Genomic DNA, 21065 nt, shown 5'->3' on the forward strand with positions numbered 1-21065 from the left:
AAGACTTCTTCTTCTTCTATTACATTCGTATTGATATTTCTCACATATCAACGCATAGCAACCATTGTTTTACACATTCCAACTGTTATATTGAAATTCTTTATTGGGAAAACCACATTGAGATACAGTATCTCGTTTTCGAGAGGGTCCCACATTTTGTGCAATGTAATTCAGAATCAGAACACATAACACATAACAACAACAAAAATATATAAAGGACGCATACAAAAACACAACAGAACAAGTACACATTATAAGAGGATATGTCTCATTATAAGAGGATATGTCTCAGACTTGGAAATAGATTTTGATTGGAAAGAAGTCTGGGCAAACGTTCGAATTGCGTCACACAACCCGGATCATCAACAAATTAATCTTAATTATATTCATAGGACATACCTGACTCCTATAAGATTGAACAGAATGGGACTTAGACAAGATTCTCTATGTTCCTTATGTACAAATGGTGATGAGGGTACATTTATGCACATGTATTGGAATTGCCCACCGGTTAAGATATTCTGGGAAGAAGTGACCCTGCAATTATCAGAATTCTTATTTCTGAACATACCTGTACACCCCTCTGTATTGCTGTTGAATGATGTTTTTCAGTTTGCAGCCCCTATACAGCTAAAGAGACTAGTTTTATCCGGTCTCACAGCTGCTAAAAAGCTGATAGCATCACAATGGATTCAACCGGATAAAATGTGCCGGAAGGTATGGGTTCTTACCTATCTCGATGTGATTTATCTAGAGATATCTACAGCAAGAATTTTAGGTGTCAGTGAAACCAACATTGCAATCTGGTTAGAAGTGGTGGAGAGAATAAAGGCTAGCATATGAATTGTAGTGCCTGGTTAGAAACAAATGAAAATAGATGGATTATCCAAGTAGGGGTCCTGGGGGGGAGAGCGAGCGAGAGCATATGTATGTATTGTATTAGATAGCAAGTATTCGGTATATATCTCGTAAACTACATTTATATTGATTCAAATGGAATTTATAGTCCTGTGATTTACTTTGGATGTTTACTGTTAATGCTTGTGTGTCTAATTTTATGTTATGTTTAAAAAATAATAAAAAAAATAAAATACAAAAAAAAAGAGGATATGTCTCAATCTCCATCATGATAGGCCTCTACTCCACGGCAGCCACATGACAGTGGCACCGCAGGGCAAACAAATATGCTTAACCCCGCGATGACACCGCCAGGCAGCCGCCGCGAGAAAGGCCCAACAAAACATTGAAAGGGTTAGTAGAATACAGGATGTAATAGATATTGAGCTCCAGGACTGGCAGGAGAAGAGGAGCAGTCACCCCCACCCAACAAGCGCCCCAAATCCACCAATCGGCCCCCCCCTGCCTAACAATAGGAGTAGAGCCAACTGTTGGACCTTTTCCCCTCACAATAAACTGTATTTTTGTAGAGATGCTCGTTACCTCTGTAATAATGCTACCTCTGTAAGTGTGTTCTAATCTAGTGCACAGGGTGTACAGTCTCCTCCCCACCGTATGTATATATTCTCTCCATACCATATGTATATTTCTCTCCCACCCACCCACCCCCTCCTAATGTACAGTCTCCTCCCCATCATATTTATATACTCTCTGTCAGGATCTATGGGTAACAGTACTGTATATTTGCATATCGTATATGTCACAAATGTAACAGTACTAAATACCTGTATGTCATGTATGTCCCTATGCCATAAATGGCATGTATGTTGTGTATGTCATAAATGTCGCTATGAATTGAAAATGGGGGACCCTGATGTAAACAAGACAAACGTCTTTCTCTGGTCTGCATCCCCTTAACAATTGTGTGTATTGAGCCGTACTGTATTGTAACCATTCTGCAATCTGTTAAATAAAGTTTTCATTCATTCATTCATTCATTCAGCCTTGTCACAGGCCATACCTATTAATGTCCTGTTGGGGGCAGTAACGCGCCAAGATGCGTCTAGTTTGCCCTCAAATCTCACACGAAGGAGGAAGATCATTGTTGTCATATTACCTTTCCACTCTTTCTAACGTGTTCGTGTGTATAGGTCAGTGTGTTTATGTTATAACTTCAGTACTAAGCTCTTAAAACACAATTATTCTGAACACTTAAAAAAAAGAGTCGTGAGTTCCATGCTAGTAATAATGTGTTAGCTTCTATGTGAGACGTTTCCTATAATAATGAAGTAGCATCAAGCTAAGTGTTGATCCACATGTCCACTGCCACTGGCTGCTGGCTCCTATGACAGTTCATGCTAGCTGCTACTTGTATTTTCATTTCTACTTATTTCACCACAACGTTTAATTTATTTTATTGCAAGTTGTTGCATGACACTGTTTAGGTAACCTATGTAAGAGATATGTCAGTCTTGGATGGGGTGGGTGGGGTATAAGGGATTATTACCACATTGACCTTGAATGAATGAATGAAAACTTTAATTAACAGATTGCAGAATGGGTACAGTACGGTACAGCTCAATACACACAATTGTTAAGGGGATGCAGACCAGAGAAAGACTTTCCTCTTGTTTACATCAGGGTCCCCCATTTTCAATTCATCAGGACATATATGACATACATGACATACAGATAGACAGTACTGCTACATCTATACATTTATGACATACCAGATTTGCAAATACAGTACTGTTTGTGATACAAGAAGAGTTACCTGGTTAGAAAAACGCCCCTACAATGTTCCTCAAACTCAAATGGTGCTTCTTTGACGCATTTGAACAATACCAGGAACTGTTACTGCAACTATTGGATCGGATTTAATTTGTGCCCACTTTCCTGAGTACTGTAATTTGATGAGTAATAACAATATTGAGGGCATAGAACTTTTCCAAAATCCAAATATCTTCCCAAATAGTTTAAAATTCGTACTTACCTGTTGCCTCAGTGTCATTGTATCAAGAGCTCAGCAAATCAACTAGAGAATGAAAACATCTTATTTTCGGTGGTGAGGGAGTATCTACATTTGGATCACTGGTTGGGCCTTTAAAGACAGTATAGAATAGTTACTCTCTGCTGGTCATATATCACATTCAGTCGCCAAGTGACTTAGGCTAACTGCAGAATATGCTAATACATGGGCTACCAAAAACAATATACTTTCAATGGACAATGTACAGTAAATGACCACGTATGTCTTTGTCAATATTCCAATGTACCGTTTTGCTTGTACAGTGTACACTGTCCCACACCCTACCCAACCGCCCCCCCCCCCCCCCCCCCCCCCCCAACCTCCTACAATGTACAGTTTCTACGTCAAATGTATATACTCTCTTTTCTGGACTCTTTTTGTATAACAGTACTGTATTTGCAAATCTTGTAATGTCATAAATGTATAGATGTAGCAGTACTGTCTATCTGTATGTTGTGTATGTTATATATGTTATGATGAATTGAAAATGGGGGACCCTGATGTAAACAAGACGAAAGTCTTTCTCTGGTCTGCATCCCCTTAACAATTGTGTGTATTGAGCTGTACTGTACTGTACCCATTCTGCAATCTGTTAATAAAGTTTTCAATCAATCAATCAATCAATGGACATGGTTTTTTCATCCCAAGGGTTCAACTGTCTATCGCCTGTTGTCTTATCACAAAGGTTTCTATCACCTCTGTCTCATTATCTCCAGAATGGCTTTGGCGTGTGTTCGACTGTGTTCCCGACACAGAAGCACAGGAGGGCTTGTAGCCGTACAGGGCTCTGCTAGACTCAGCAGTGCACCCAGACCACGGGAGAAAGCCAGCGACGGGCCGGTGTTTCAGTACGTCGGCAAGCACCGCAAGGCCAACCACAAGGTGTTTGTGTGGGGGTTCAGCTACACCGGGGCGCTCGGCATCCCCAGCTTCGTGGTGCCCGACAGTGGCAGGAAGAGGCCCCGGAAATACCAACTCACTCCTTACCGCCTGGAGACAGAAGACCAGGTAAAAGTCTCATCAGTAGTACCTCCTTTTCACTGTCCTTATACCCTCCTATTCCACCTGAATCATTACCAAATCACTCCTATTCCACCTGAATCATTACCGAATCACTCCTATTCCACCTGAATCATTACCAATTCACTCCTATTCCACCTGAATCATTACCGAATCACTCCTATTCCACCTGAATCATTACCGAATCACTCCTATTCCACCTGAATCATTACCAAATCACTCCTATTCCACCTGAATCATTACCGAATCACTCCTATTCCACCTGAATCATTACCAATTCACTCCTATTCCACCTGAATCATTACCGAATCACTCCTATTCCACCTGAATCATTACCAAATCACTCCTATTCCACCTGAATCATTACCAAATCACTCCTATTCCACCTGAATCATTACCAAATCACTCCTATTCCACTTGAATCATTACCGAATCACTCCTATTCCACCTGAATCATTACCGAATCACTCCTATTCCACCTGAATCATTACCAAATCAGTCCTATTCCACCTGAATCATTACCAAATCACTCCTATTCCACCTGAATCATTACCAAATCACTCCTATTCCACCTGAATCATTACCAACTCACTCCTATTCCACCTGAATCATTACCAAATCACTCCTATTCCACCTGAATCATTACCAAATCACTCCTATTCCACCTGAATCATTACCAAATCACTCCTATTCCACCTGAATCATTACCAACTCACTCCTATTCCACTTGAATCATTACCGAATCACTCCTATTCCACCTGAATCATTACCGAATCACTCCTATTCCACCTGAATCATTACCAAATCACTCCTATTCCACCTGAATCATTACCAAATCACTCCTATTCCACCTGAATCATTACCAACTCACTCCTATTCCACTTGAATCATTACCGAATCACTCCTATTCCACTTGAATCATTGCAGAATCACTCCTATTCCACCTGAATCATTACCAACTCACTCCTATTCCACTTGAATCATTACCAATTCACTCCTATTCCACTTGAATCATTGCAGAATCACTCCTATTCCACCTGAATCATTACCAAATCACTCCTATTCCACCTGAATCATTACCAAATCACTCCTATTCCACCTGAATCATTACCAAATCACTCCTATTCCACCTGAATCATTACCAAATCACTCCTATTCCACCTGAATCATTACCAATTCACTCCTATTCCACCTGAATCATTACCGATTCACTCCTATTCCACAGAATTATTATTATTACCAACTCACTCCTATTCCACAGAATTATTATTATTACCAACTCACTCCTATTCCACAGAATTATTATTATTACCAACTCACTCCTATTCCACAGAATTATTATTATTACCAACTCACTCCTATTCCACCTGAATCATTTAACGTCATTCACAATGAGAGAGAGAGAAGGAGTTGTTTTGTGCTGCTGAAATGTGTTGCGCTAACGGCAACTAACAATACTAACAATCAGGGCTGACCCAAATGCTTCAAAACTTCAATCATTGCCATGGTACTTGATAGAGAAATTTACCAACACACTTCTCTCTTTCTCTCTCTTTCTAACACACACATACACGAACACTATCTCTCCCTCTTTCTGTCTCTCTTACTATCACACACACACAATCACATGATACACATACAGTAGTTTACCTTCACTATCTACACACACTACCCCACTCTCGCTCTCTCTCTCTCAACTTGTACACACATATGCACACACACAGCTGTGTAAGTGTACATCATTATCCACATATCTCTGTACATCATATCTATGATTCATATTATATATGTCAATGCTCCACTTGTTTTGTATGCTCCTGTATAAATAGTTTGTTAGCTCGCCATTCTACGGAGATCTAGTCTAGGTGTCTCCATGTTGCAACATGTCATTCTGTCAGTAAACTCTATTCTTAATCAAAGACTCTGTTGCCCAGGGCGGCTGGGTGGCGCAGCGGACATTGCGCTCGTCACCAACGCGAGAAGAGACACCGGGTTCGAATCCGGCTGTCGGCGTTGTATCCGGCTTGGGCCGGCCGTCATACTGGCTCAATTGGCAGAGTCAGCGGGTGGAAGTCGATGGGGTGGGGATTGGACGTTGTGGACAGCGACTCCTACAGGTCGGTTGGGGGACGCCTGCACAGCAGAGACAAGAAATGGTGAGGGTAGTGTGAGCCTCCCACATATTACTCCTCGCCAATGAGAGTCCGCGCTGGCGGGTGAAAAGATGTGACAGGCTTCCTCCTTGTGTACCGGAGGGGACACGTGATGCAAGGCTTCTATCCTCCCTACAACCGACCAGTGGGGGGCATATGCGAGCAACGTTCAAGACAGGGGAGGGGAGAATTGGAAACAGCAAAATTGGGATGGGAGAAAAATAGAAAATAAGGAGAAAAAGTGGATACAAAAAAAAGACTCTGTGGTCCACCCTCCGTGAATAATATCCAATATCTGCATTTGAATACTTTTTTTTACCCCTCCAAAGATAGGAATTAGCCCAGGAAATTAAATATTGCTTATTGAATTAATAACCAGCATTATTCATTATGAATCAACCAGTTATTCTCAAACAACAGAACCCCCCCCCCCCCCCCCTCCGCTTGTCATCGCAAAGTTTTTAATGTTCGATGATAATCGGTGCTGAAGCTTTGAATCCCCAAAAACGATGTTTGGGACAGCCCTACCTCCCAAGACCTGACCCCTTCTATACATGCTCCATGAAGTGGAGTCCTTAGTTACCATGGCAATCACTCACTGCAGAGATTGTTATTCATTTGAAACCTCTTAAACAACAGATGTATGTTTATTTTGCAGCAATTCTTTGTCGTTGCCGCCATCTTTAGTGTTACAGCCCCTCACACTCCAGTTCTCAGGCTGCAGCTGGTTTGAAAGCGAAAGTACTGGCTGTGGCTCCAGGGGAGTTGGAACAGTTCTGGCTCTGCTAGTTTCTTTTCTATCTTTTGGCGCTTTTTTGGTGGACAAAAAAAAAACGTGACTCGCGACTGGAGACTAGCTCTGCTAGCACACATAGTCTACACTGTACAGACGGTTTCAAACTGTATTTTAAATTAGAAAGCAAACAATGGACAAGAGAAAAATAAATCTCAATTTGGTCAGTATTGTCATTTGGACAAGCAAAGCCATTACTTTTAAGTTGCAGGCAAGAAAGACAAGTCTGTCCACTGTCTCTGGTTTTAAAGCTGCCCTGTTGCAGGTCACAATAAACATTATATATATTTTTATTTATTTATTTATTTTTTATATTATCGATCGATATCAATTATTAAAATATATCGCGATAATTATCGTTATGGTTTTATCGCCCCCAGCCCTATGTTTGGGTTATAATGAGCTGTTCTCTGGTCCTCCACCTCTCCCGATGTCTGGGTTAATCCTCTGCTCCTGTGCGTCTGTAGATCTCGTCTGCTGCGTGTGGTTTTGGCTTCACCCTCCTGGCCTCCTCCACCAGAGACGTGACTAAGCTCTGGGGCATGGGCCTCAACAAGGACTCCCAGCTGGGCTTCCAGCGCACACAGCACAGCCGACGTAAGACACTCGGCAACACACAACCGACGGCGATGCTCCATCATTAGCATCATGATTACTGATGCTAATGATGGAGCATCGCCGTCGGTTGTGTGATAGTAAAGGGCTAACCTTCTGTCGTGTGGCAGTGAAAGGGTTAAGATAAAGTAGGAAATGTCAGCATTTGTGTTAGCATCATGCTATGTATGTGGGGCTCGATATTCTATTGCTATATATACAGTATTCATGCTTCGTTTGACTAATATGTCTTGTTGTCGTGTCTTCCCTTACCCACTTGTCTAGATAAGAGCTATGACTATATGTTGGAGCCCTCCCCAGTGGCCCTGCCCCTAGCCAGGCCCCAGGAGACCAGAGTCAGGCAGGTGGCCTGTGGCCGGGCCCATTCCCTGGTCCTAACAGACCTGGAGGGAGGTAAGACAACAAGAGGACAATAATATAATTTATATATATATATATTAGGGCTGTCAAAGTTAGTGTGTTAAATAACGTATTTATGCCACTAATTGTTTTGATGCATAAGTAACACGCATTACAAATTGTAATTTCAGAAATGTAGGCTACAAACATTCAGTCATACCAGTTTTCGTATATCACGAGGAGGAAATGTCATTTTGGTGGCAGACTTCAAGTCAATTTGAATCACTGACATGCATTTCTTGTATGTACTGTATGTGATTGTGTAATGTATGCGTCTGTCTCCCAATATTCCCAGACTATGAAAATAAACACTTGCATGGTACAGTGTGAGAGGGGGAGAGAGAGAACTTCAGTTTTACTGTACAAAAGTATTTTGTCTGTAAACGTTTGGCAAGAGATTAACTCTTTCTGCGCCATACCCGAGATTTCCCGGGTTTCAAATCCAACCATTGAGCGTCAACCCCGAGATTTCTCTGGTTTAGATCCTTTTAAATTTTTTCCGATTTCCCCATTCTAAACACTCGTGCGGACCTGCCTGTGTCTCCCTGGCACCGCTGCCTACGTTAAAATTGCAATGACGGGCGGCTAGGTGGTGTAGTGGGCAAGGCGCTCGCCATCAACGCTGGAAACGCTGGGTTCGAATCCAGCTCTCGGCGTTGCTATCAGCTTGGCTGGTCGTTCATACTAACACAATTGGCAGTGTTAGGGGTGGGAAAGCTGATGGGTGGGTCCTGGGCGTTGTGGACAGCGACCCCTACAGTTCGGTCGGGGAGCCTGCACAGCGAGGGTAGGATCTGGAGGGAGGTAGTGTGACCTTTCACACGTTACACTCTCCCAGTGAGAGTCTGCGCGGCCAGGCTGGCTGCCGGCTGGCTGCACATGCGTTGGAGGAAAACATGTGACAGTCTCCGGCCTCCCGGACCAACAGTAGGGGGGAGTGTGCAACAACCAGGAAGGGGGTTGGGAATCGACATAACGACTAAAACAGTGGGATGGGAGAAAAATCGGAAAAAGGGGGGGGGGGGGGGGGGGGAGAGATAATAAAAAAATATATATATAAAAAAAAAAAATGCAATGACGATCGAATCCCGACAGGTGGCAGTATCGCCTACCTTTTGAACTGGGTCTCTAAGGTGTCTCTGCCTCTGGCTGCAGGAATCCCTTCCCCCTCAAAGTGAAGCAGCACAGAGCCATCTGTTGGAGATTTGCTCGCCTGAAACCTATTGTTTCCTGTATTATAGCCGGGCCCAATGCACACGAGTAATTGACCTGTCTCAAACCCCGCCCTCTTTTCTTGATCCTCCAATCACAACTGTCGCTTACCTCGGACAAACCAAGTTTGTCCGAGGTAAGCGACAGTTGTGATTGGAGGATCAAGAAAAGAGGGCGGGGTTTGAGACAGGTCCATTGCGATCGCGATGGACCTACTGGGATTATTCATTTTGGAGTACCTTCTGACTAAGTGTAACGGAGGTACCGTGAGTATATCCACAGTCACGAGGGACTTCATGTGGAGTACCTTCTGACTAAGTGTAACGGAGGTACCGTGAGTATATCCACCACCGTCACGATGGAGTACCTTCTGACTAAGTGTAACGGAGGTACCGTGAGTATATCCACCACCGTCACGATGGAGTACCTTCTGACTAAGTGTAACGGAGGTACCGTGAGTATATCCACCACCGTCACGATGGAGTACCTTCTGACTAAGTGTAACGGAGGTACCGTGAGTATATCCACAGTCACGAGTACCTTCTGACTAAGTGTAACGGAGGTCCGTGAGTATATCCACAGTCACGAGTACCTTCTGACTAAGTGTAACGGAGGTCCGTGAGTATATCCACAGTCACGAGTACCTTCTGACTAAGTGTAACGGAGGTACCGTGAGTATATCCACCGTCACCATGGAGTACCTTCTGACTAAGTGTAACGGAGGTACCGTGAGTATATCCACAGTCACGAGGGACTTAAGTGTTGTGAAGTGACTGTGGCACGTAGCGGTACTGCAAGTAAACTCATCCACCCATAAAAGTAGGGCTGGGCGATATGACGATATTATATAAATATCGGGTACAGTTCATTAACGATACACTTTTTAAACGTATTGTGGATATCGTGATGTTTTGCCCTCGCGTTAGAGGATTGTGTCGCGTCAATCTGGTCCACACGTTCAAACTTTGAAAAAAGTTTCAGTCAAGCGACCTGCACAACCCCGCCCCCACACACACGCTACTGCATCAAAGTTACTTATGATTAAGTACAAAGGCATTTGTTTTGTGGCATTAACGTTATATAGTTACACATTCAATAACATCAGTATATTTACCCGACCATAGCTAGCATTGTTGGTCATTCATATTTCAGTTCCTTCCTTTGCTCAGAGAGCCCGTACTGAATTGTACCCATTCTGCAATCTGTTAATAAAGTTTTCAATCAGACAAATGTATAGAAAAGCTTTTATTATAACATTCGTTGCAGTAAAATCATCATGCCTCGTTTTGGTACTCCTGCGGAGCGCTGGTAGTCTACTCATGGGTGGCGGGGAGCTAACGTTATTAGCTCCGGTAGGTTTGTTATTGATACACTCGTGTAGATCAATGGCGGACTTCCCGGAAGTACAAAAAATTTAAATAAGCGCTTGCCGATTGGTGGTAAGAACAGCAGAGGCGGGTGCAAGCGGTGTGACGTAATTGGCAGAATTGACTGTCAATCAAATTTGTTCTTTTGCCGTCTACCATGCATTGCTTTGGTTGAGAGAGATAGTGCTCTCTTATTAACTCTTTCAATGCCACGCCTGGTTTTCCGTTTTACCGCTTGAATGCCACCATCGGCGCCAATGTTAACGTTAATATCGCCTAATCTATGTTTTAAATTATGGCTATGTGTCTAATCTGCCCATCGCATTATCAAAGACTATTTTCCAGTCAGTGCTGTGAAGGCAGATTGTTTTTTTATCGCGTCGTTGCCGTTTCAGAGCAGTTAGAAAAGCCCCCGTTTTGATATAAAAAACAGCTCATTCTGGAGCATTCTATGAAAATCGTCTTTTAGTGGAATATTCCACAACGTTGATATTCGTCGGCCTTTTTATGAATCGTTTTCAAATAAACGCTAGATGATCAATATTATACGTGCACGCACGCACATTACGGCCGCGCACTGATAATCGCCTCCTTGATTTCCTCTCTGACTTTTACAGTGAAACCGAAAGAAGACATTTCACAAAACAGCTTATAACTTCATCAAACTTACTCTGATTATCCTACCACTGATAACATAGAGTCCTTACCTGACATCAGATGGTATCCAACTGGTATATTCCAATTCCTGATCACCATTCGAAAAAATCGATACGTGTATGGATCCAACGCGACACAGTAGATCTCTATGATCCGCGGGGATCTGAGGCTCCAGAATGAACTCTGGTAACCCCGGCTGGATCAGTGAACTGGAAAATGTGGAGTACCGGATTTTTTTCCCCATTCATTTTCATTGAGTCCATTCCAAAATCACTTATGTCATCTGGGAGACGACAGGGGGCGCTTTTTTCCACAGTGATCGTCGGCGCCCCTCGGCTATACTCGGGTAGGCTCGGGTGATGCAATAATTTTTCAGATCGCAAAAAAAAAAAAAATCCGAGAAATCTCGTGAGTGGCTAGCAACCACCTATAAAAAAACACGAGAAATCTCGTGAGTGGCACTGAAAGAGTTAAAACTCATAAACAAGTCTCGAGCAAGACAAGTTAGTCTCTTAGGTTATGAAAGCCAGTGAGTATTGTATGACTCAGACTTCATCAATAATCATGACTCATGAGCATTATAAAATAAAAACACACACATGGCATGGTGGAATACCATAAACATATTTCTTGATGTTTCCTTTTTTTAAGTAAGTAAAGAGGCCTATGTTCATATCGGTGAGCACAATTTGTAACACAAAAAGAGAGCCGTGTAGCCTATTTATTTATTTAATATTTTATTTATTTATTCATTTTATTATTATTATTTTATTTGTTGCCATGCCTAAAATAATAAAGTCAAGCATAGGGCTAAAACATTTTCATAAACAATAATATAACTTTTTGTTATATGGTTATAATAAAAGCTTTTCTATACATTTGTCTGATTGATTGATTGAAAACGTTATTAACAGATTGCAGAATGGGTACAATACAGTACAGCTCAATACAACAACAGTGGACTGGAGGATGAAGACCAGAAAAATACTTTCGGCTTTTTTACATAAGGGTCCTCCATTTTCAATTCATCAAAACATTTAGAGACATACAAATATACAGTAGTTTCATAAAAATGCTAAATATATGCAATATATAATCTAATAATCCAATCATCTAAATCTAATATATAATATAAAAATGCTAAATGCATGGGTCTTTTGTCTTTAATATTAACTTGCAAACTAAAATACTGTCTTGGTAAGCCTCATAATGAATTGTTTGGGGGAAAAAGGAAAAACAGGCGAGCAACCGAACATAATATATATTGACAGTCCTAATATATATATATAGCTATATAGTAATTTCTCTCTTGGTAGAGCCTGAGGTGTGGCCAGCAATAGCAACCCCTCCACTATCCCTACTCAAATTCAACCCACACATCAGACCAAAACAAAAAAGCCACCGGCCAATATGGCTTACTACCTTAGTGTATTCATTTATACGTGTATCACTTTACATAATAATACTGTACATACATCAGATTAGCATATTTACTCAGTAGTACATTATTATAGTAGTTTATATCTTCCATTTTAATCAAAGCCATCAAAATAGAATGTTGAAAGTGTATTTCCAATTAATGGAACAATAACCACTGTCTCTCACGATGACAGGTGTCTCCAAAATTCTTTTAGGTTTCATGAAATGACATAATGCACTTCTATTGTCAAATTGTTCCCACCAAGCTCCTCAGTGAGAGCTTCTGTACTCCAGGCTGACCTACACACCGACTGGATTAGATTTCCTCTCCCATCTCCTCTCTTCTCTCTCTCTCCTCTCTCAACTCTTCTCTCTCCCCTTCTCTCCCCTCCTCTCTTCTCGCTCTCCTCTATCCCCTCTCTCCCCTCTCCCATCTCCCCTCTCGTCTCCCATCTCCCCTCTCGTCTCCTCCCCCCTCCTCTCTCCCCTCTCCCTTCTCTCGTCTTGTCTCCTCTTCTAATGGGGATCCTTAATTAAATAAAATCAAAATCTCTCTTCTCTCTCCTCTCCCCTCTCTCCTCCCTCCTCTCTTCTCTCTCCCCTCTCCCTTCTCCTCTCTCCCCTCTCCCCTCTCCCTTCTCCTCTCTCCCCTCTCCCATCTCCCTTCTCTTCTCTCTCCTCTCCCATCTCCCCTCTCGTCTCCCATCTCCCCTCTCGTCTCGTCCCCTCTTCTCTCTCCTCTCCCCTCTCCTCTCCCATCTCCTCTCTCCCCTCTCGTCTCCCATCTCCCCTCTCGTCTCGTCCCCTCTTCTCTCTCCTCTCTCCCCTCTCCCATCTCCCCTCTCGTCTCCCATCTCCCTTCTCTTCTCTCTCCTCTCCCATCTCCCCTCTCGTCTCCCATCTCCCCTCTCGTCTCGTCCCCTCTTCTCTCTCCTCTCCCCTCTCCTCTCTCCCATCTCCTCTCTCCCCTCTTGTCTCCCATCTCCCCTCTCGTCTCGTCCCCTCTTCTCTCTCCTCTCCTCTCCCCCACAGTGTTCAGTTTGGGGAACAACTCCTATGGTCAGTGTGGGAGGCAGATAGTTGCAGATGAAGTCTACAGGTATGAGTGGTAGCAGTGTACACACACACACACACACACACACACACACACATTGGGTTTGTACACTCACACACACACACGTTAGGTTTGTACACACACACACACACACACACACACACACACACACACACACACACACACACACACGTTAGGTTTGTACACTCACTCACACACTGTACACTAGTTTGTGTATTAAGTTAGATGTCAATTAAAGATTTGATTAAATAACATAAAAAACAAACAGTCTCTCACAACACAGTGACAGTAACTTAAACAGTCTCTCTCACAACACAGTGGCAGTAACTTAAACAGTCTCTCTCAACACAATGGCAGTAACTTAAACAGTCTCTCCCACAACACAGTGGCAGTCACGTCATTCACAAGATAGATGGCTTCGACACTCGGATCACCCAGGTGAGTTCAGCCTTCATGTCTGTGTGTGGATTCTGACAAAAGTCTTGTTAATTGGACAGCTATTCAGGAAAGCAAGTCATATACTGTGTTGTTGGCATTGTACATTTGCACATTTACACATAATTTCTAAAGCTTTAGTTCCAGGTCGTGGACAATTGAAATGAAACAAAAGAAGAATTACAGTGTTGGTTGGGACATCTTTTTGTCTTCTTGAGGATGTTCTTTAATTATTGCATGTGCACAATTCAAGTGCCCACAAGTGGATCGTTGGAGTAACGAGATGTTGTTGAGAATCTCTGGGTCTGCTGTCAGCCAGGTGATGGTGAGAAGTGGGATCTAGTTCAGAAATAACCAGAATCACCCTGTAATTAGTTGTCTCTATTTAAATGTGCTACATGTTTGCTCCCCAGTATAAGCAGCTGAATCAGAATCAGAACGAGGTTTATTAACAAGTACATCATACATTCAAGGAATCTGGCTTGGTGCTTGCTCACAGGAAGAGGACAAAAACAACACCTTTACGATAATATGAAAAGGGAATTGTTGGAGGTTTTGTAGGCAAAAATAGAATCTGTACGATCACACAGTAAAAGGAGCATAATAAATAGAATATACAGAGACATTATACACAGTTTGTAAGAGCCTTTACTCTTGCTGTAAGAGTTGGCTGAGTCATAATTCCCACAGTGACCGCATGTTTCCTGTCTGTCCTCTAGGTGGCGTGCGGGCAGGACCACAGTCTGTTCCTCACGGAGGATGGCAAGGTGTTGGCCTGTGGCTGGAGCGCAGACGGGCAGACGGGTCAGCACACGCTACACACTGCAGCAGCGCTGCCAACACGTTTTCACATGCAGGGCCGAGGGCCAAAATGTAACACGGGCGGTGGACCAAATAATACACTGGACATTGATGTATTAATAAATGTAATACGTAAATAACAGTGTCTTAGTGTGTTTCATAGTCAAGTTATTATTAAAAAAAATCCCCTCAAGTAGTTAGATTGCATCAAAATAGAACAAACTGGATATCTAATATTTCTCTGGAACCCTTTAGAAGGCCCTACTTTGGGCAGCCCTACACTAAAGCATCAGTCACGTAAGGGATAATCAAAGAGCAGGTGACCGGTTTTAAGGCACAACGTGGAGGTGAAGAACCACCGACGTGCAGCGGAGCGCGTAACGCCGGCCTAACCCTACGAGTTGATTATTCCACTTATACCCTGGACCGTTTAACCCTACGAGTTGATTATTCCACTTATACCCTGGACCGTTTAACCCTACGAGTTGATTATTCCACCTCCACCCTGGACCGTTTAACCCTACGAGTTGATTATTCCACCTCCACCCTGGACCGTTTAACCCTACGAGTTGATTATTCCACCTCCACCCTGGACCGTTTAACGCTACGAGTTGATTATTCCACCTCCACCCTGGACCGTTTAACCCTACGAGTTGATTATTCCACCTCCACCCTGGACCGTTTAACCCTACGAGTTGATTATTCCACCTCCACCCTGGACCGTTTAACCCTACGAGTTGATTATTCCACCTCCACCCTGGACCGTTTAACCCTACGAGTTGATTATTCCACCTCCACCCTGGACCGTTTAACCCTACGAGTTGATTATTCCACCTCCACCCTGGACCGTTTAACGCTACGAGTTGATTATTCCACTTCCACCCTGGACCGTTTAACCCTACGAGTTGATTATTCCACTTCCACCCTGGACCGTTTAACCCTACGAGTTGATTATTCCACCTCCACCCTGGACCGTTTAACCCTACGAGTTGATTATTCCACCTCCACCCTGGACCGTTTAACCCTACGAGTTGATTATTCCACCTCCACCCTGGACCGTTTAACCCTACGAGTTGATTATTCCACCTCCACCCTGGACCGTTTAACGCTACGAGTTGATTATTCCACTTCCACCCTGGACCGTTTAACCCTACGAGTTGATTATTCCACTTCCACCCTGGACCGTTTAACCCTACGAGTTGATTATTCCACCTCCACCCTGGACCGTTTAACCCTACGAGTTGATTATTCCACCTCCACCCTGGACCGTTTAACCCTACGAGTTGATTATTCCACCTCCACCCTGGACCGTTTAACCCTACGAGTTGATTATTCCACCTCCACCCTGGACCGTTTAACCCTACGAGTTGATTATTCCACCTCCACCCTGGACCGTTTAACCCTACGAGTTGATTATTCCACTTCCACCCTGGACCGTTTAACCCTACGAGTTGATTATTCCACTTCCACCCTGGACCGTTTAACCCTACGAGTTGATTATTCCACCTCCACCCTGGACCGTTTAACGCTACGAGTTGATTATTCCACCTCCACCCTGGACCGTTTAACCCTACGAGTTGATTATTCCACCTCCACCCTGGACCGTTTAACCCTACGAGTTGATTATTCCACTTCTGGACCGTTTAACCCTACGAGTTGATTATTCCACTTCTGGACCGTTTAACCCTACGAGTTGATTATTCCACTTCCACCCTGGACCGTTTAACCCTACGAGTTGATTATTCCACTTCCACCCTGGACCGTTTAACCCTACGAGTTGATTATTCCACTTCCACCCTGGTCATTTGGCAACAAGATGAAATAGAAAATGTTGGTGAAAGTTTTACAGCAGAAACCTGAATCCCATTGCCAAAAGAAAGTCTAATATGCCTATAAATACTTGTACTATGGAACTACACACTATTAATGTATTACATGGCCCATAAGGGCATCCAAACAGCATTGCCAACTTCAAGAGACCCGTTATACTGTAATTGTGGAATGAATATATGCATCAATCCACACAGACGATTAGGGATGGGAATCGAAAACCGGTTCCCGTTGGGAGCCGGTTCATAATTGTCCGATTCCTGGAATCGCATGCCTCCGTGACTATCGATTCCTCTTATCGCTGCCAGGTTTTTCCGACAGTTTAAAACAATAACGTTAGCGCCAGCATGCAGCAGACTATTTGATTCCTTAAGGGCTCGAAATTGCCTGGTTTTTGGTCATATGCTCCCGAAATGCTCCTGCTGTTTGACTGTTTCTATATGTGCAGTGAAAACTAACCCAATGCTTTAGAACCTAGTCATTCATTTAATTTTGTGTAACCTAAAGTTAGCCGCGGAGCTAACGCTAGCTAACACACAGAGACAGAGAGAGCTCAGGTAGAAAAAGGGTAGAAAGAGGGTGGGGCGAGCGGGAGGGGAGCCGTGTGCGTGTGTGTTGTGTGTGTGTTGTGTGTGTGGAATAACGACCTGTTGAATGCAACTACGGTTCAATAGATTAAATTAGTTTAAGAATAAAAAAATTAGTTTAAGAGAATCTCAAATACATTGTTTTATTTAAGTGTATAGTTAATATTTATTTTTTACAGTTTTTTTTGTATTTTTCTGACATGGGGGCTCAACAATAAATGACAATCAGAAATGTCAAGTTGCATGTTGTTATTCTAACCAGCTTAGTTCTGTTGCATTTCCAATTTATTTATTTATTTAAATTATAAACGTATCAGGGATCGATAAGGGAATCGATAAAGAATCGTATCGATAAGCAGAATCGATAATGGAATCGTATCGATAAAATCTTATCAATTCCCATCCCTACAGACGATGTCCTGGTGTACCTGTAAGTGTTCGTTCCATCCCACATGACTGCTTCTCTCCGGTCCTGCCAGGTCTGGGCCACCACGACATGACCGGGGGTCCGGTGGAGGTGGGAGGGGACCTGACGGGGGTCCAGGTGAAGCAGGTCAGTACCTACGCAGACTGCAGCCTGGCAGTGTCCACAGAAGGCCATCTCTACGGCTGGGGGAACTCTGAGTACATGCAGCTGTCCTCCGTCACCGAGGCTGCACAGGTGAGGCGGCTTTGATTGATTGATTGAAAATTGTTATTAACAGATTGCAGAATGGGTACAATACAGTACGGCTCAATGCACACAATTGTTAAGGGGACGCAGACCAGAGAAAGACTTTCGTCTTGTTTACATATTACATAACTGTATATTGTATAGTATAGTATTGTATAGTAGTGTACATAAGACCCAGTGCCTCATCCGTAGCTTAACACTGTATTGCACTATCGCAGGACCTTAGCATGTCTTTTACCATGCATTTTTTTTTTACTTTATGTACATTATACCTGTTATGTCTTATTCTTATTACTTGTATTATTGCACAATCGCTGCGGGCATGACCACCCGCATTTCACTGTATGCCTTGTATGCCGTGACAAATAAAACTCTTGACTTGACTTGACTACATCAGGGTCCCCCATTTTCAATTCATAATGACATTTATGGTTTATGGTTGGACATTTACGGGGGCCAGTTTCGAATTGCAGATGCTCTTTGAGGGCGGTTTTGAAGGTGGGTAGGGAATCACATTATTTTACGGCTGTGGGTTCCACATTGTTGTGCCATAATCAGTGGTGCGTTATTGAAATCATCTGGGGTGACACGCACCACGTGCACGCGCGCTCCCGGCGCGTGCGCGCGCTCCCGCGAATGCGCATTAATGTCCCCTCGCTAGGGCACAGACTAAAGACAGTGCCTAATTGCCTCTACGAATGGAATGTAACACGTCTTCACAACAAGTTAGGTGTGAATGTGTCTGAGAACGTATTTAACACACCTGACGACCGGCGCTATTGATATGCAAATAGCGAGTACTTATCATGGGGTGGCACACCGTGCTACCCCGTCCCATGAACAACGCATGCCTGGCCATAATTGCGAAACGTGTTTAGTCCCTTGTTGGAGCCAAATCTGGGTTGAACATGACTTGTGGAGCTCCCTCTGGTGTTGTGGTCGTGGAATTCACTGACCTTTGGGAAGTATTTCGACATGTACATGTAGGGCTGGGCGATATAACGATAACGATAAATATCGCGATATATTTTAATAATCGATATCGAATATCGAAATTAAAAAAAAAAAACTTTAAAACAGAGACAGTGGACAGACTTGTCTTTCTTGCCTGCAACTTAAAGTAATGGCTTTGCTTGTCCAAATGACAATACTGACCAAATTCAGATTTCTTTTTCTCTTGTCCATTTATTTTGTTTGCTTTCTAATTTAAAATACATTTTGAAACCGTCTGTACACAGTAGGCTATGTGTGCTAGCAGAACTAGACTCCAGTCACGAGTCACGGTGCACATGTGCGGTGGTTTGTCCACCAAAAAAGCGCCAAAAGATCGAAAATAAACTAGCAGAGCCAGAACTGTTCAACTCCTCTGGAGCCACAGCCAGCAGAGAAGCCGGTTTACTTTAGCTTTTAAACCAGCTGCAGCCTGAGAACTGGAGTGTGAGGGGATGTAACACTAAAGATGGCGGCAATGACAAAGAATTGCTGCAAAATAAACATACATCTGTTAAAAAAAAAAAAAAAGTTTTTTTTTTTTTTTTTTTTTTTTTTTTTTTTTTTTATACTTATAACAATTCGATAATTATCGATATCGAGAAATAAAATAAAATTATCATATCGTTATCGCGATATGATTTTTTTCCATATCGCCCAGCCCTATGTACATGGGTATCTTAGTGGTGTAGTGTATCTTGTAGACCAGGCCCATTGCAAGTTGCTGTACTCGTCTACTCTAAGCCATCCTAGGTTGTCAAAGTGGGCAGGGGTGAGGTGGGTTCTAGGAGTAAGGTCAAGCAGTAGTCTGACTAGTTTGTTTTGAGATGTTTGTAATTTTGTTTTTAGCGCCTTTGGGGTGCTTTGGTACCATGAGGTGCAAGCATAGTCGTAGTACCCTTGAATGAGTGCTCCTGCTAGAGTCTTCAGGGTATTCTTGTTTACCAGAGAGGAGATCCGGTACAAGAATCTTGTTCGTTCGTTGACTTTTTTTTATTACATTGGATGCCATCTTGTCACAGGAAAGATTAGCCTCTAGGATGGAACCCAGGTAGGTAATTTCATCTTTCCTTGTGACAATATTGTCACCCACTGTAACTGAGAAGCCGTCGGTCTTGCTGAGTTTGTTATTTGATCCGAAGAGAATGGACTCTGTTTTGCCCATGTGTAATGATAGTTTGTTATCAGCGAGCCATATGCAGATTTTGCCTAGTTCTGAGCTGAGGGCTTTTTCAACCTGCAACTTGTTCTTGTCAGAGACCAGCAGGGCTGAGTCGTCCGCGAACAGGAACAAGTTGCAATCACAAGCTGACGACATGTCATTTGCATAATTTAGGAACAGTAACGGTGCCGGGCACTGCCGGCTGCCGGTGCTGTTCATACAGACACGTGTTCTACTTAACGCTTTACCGTACTTTAACCACAGTGTGCCGAGTTTCCTTTCAAAATGAGAGAGCTGCCCCTAACCTTTTTTTTGCTCGATTGTAAGGTTTGTCATAAGATAAGATCAAATTAGATAAGATAAAAGTTGATTGTCTGTTCACACAACATACATACATTATATATACACACATACACACACACACATACATCCTACATCAGGGGTCGCCAATTAGGTTTTGCCGCGGGCCAGATTTTCCCCAAGCCGTTGCTTGGCGGGCCAGGATCAAAAACAATGGCTAATTTAATATACTGATATTGAAAAAAGACAAACGTTTTTCTCTGGTCTGCATCCCCCCAACAACCGTGTGCACTGCGCCGCACTGCACTGCACCCACTCTGCAATCCGCCAAACAAAGTTCTCACTCATCCATTCATTCATGAACAGCTCTCAGCTGTTGCAGATCAGCTTAACAATTGTGTGTATTGCGCCGTACTGTATTGTACCCATTCTGCAATCTGTTAAATAAAGTTTTCATTAATTCATTCATGAACAGCAGATCAGCTGTTGCAGATCACCGCGGCGGGTGATGAACAGATCAGAAGACAGAATGCATGAAAACACGACTCACCATACCTTGTTTGTTGTTCAGTCCTCCAAAATCCCTGCTAATGTTTGAAACATGTCACATATCCACTCGCCGCCCTCCAATTCCAGATTGGCGTTGAATGC

At 43.1% G+C, this 21065-nt stretch overlaps 1 protein-coding gene across 1 annotated transcript in view; it reads left to right on the forward strand.

The window, feature by feature from the left end:
* Positions 1–1983: 1983 nt before the first annotated feature.
* Positions 1984–21065, forward strand: part of rcc1l (RCC1 like) — a 32797-nt gene continuing 13715 nt past the window's right edge. Inside the window, exons 1-8 of the mRNA XM_084316810.1 lie at positions 1984–2048; positions 3643–3934; positions 7360–7489; positions 7772–7900; positions 13594–13660; positions 14023–14074; positions 14791–14875; positions 17769–17950. Of these exons, the coding sequence (XP_084172936.1) occupies positions 3644–3934; positions 7360–7489; positions 7772–7900; positions 13594–13660; positions 14023–14074; positions 14791–14875; positions 17769–17950 (936 nt within the window). The 5' untranslated portion in view covers positions 1984–2048; position 3643. The remainder of the gene's footprint in view (positions 2049–3642; positions 3935–7359; positions 7490–7771; positions 7901–13593; positions 13661–14022; positions 14075–14790; positions 14876–17768; positions 17951–21065) is intronic.

Source organism: Notolepis coatsorum, assembly GCF_963971535.1.
Source record: "Notolepis coatsorum genome assembly, chromosome: 6".
Taxonomy (NCBI): Eukaryota; Metazoa; Chordata; class Actinopteri; order Aulopiformes; family Paralepididae; genus Notolepis; species Notolepis coatsorum.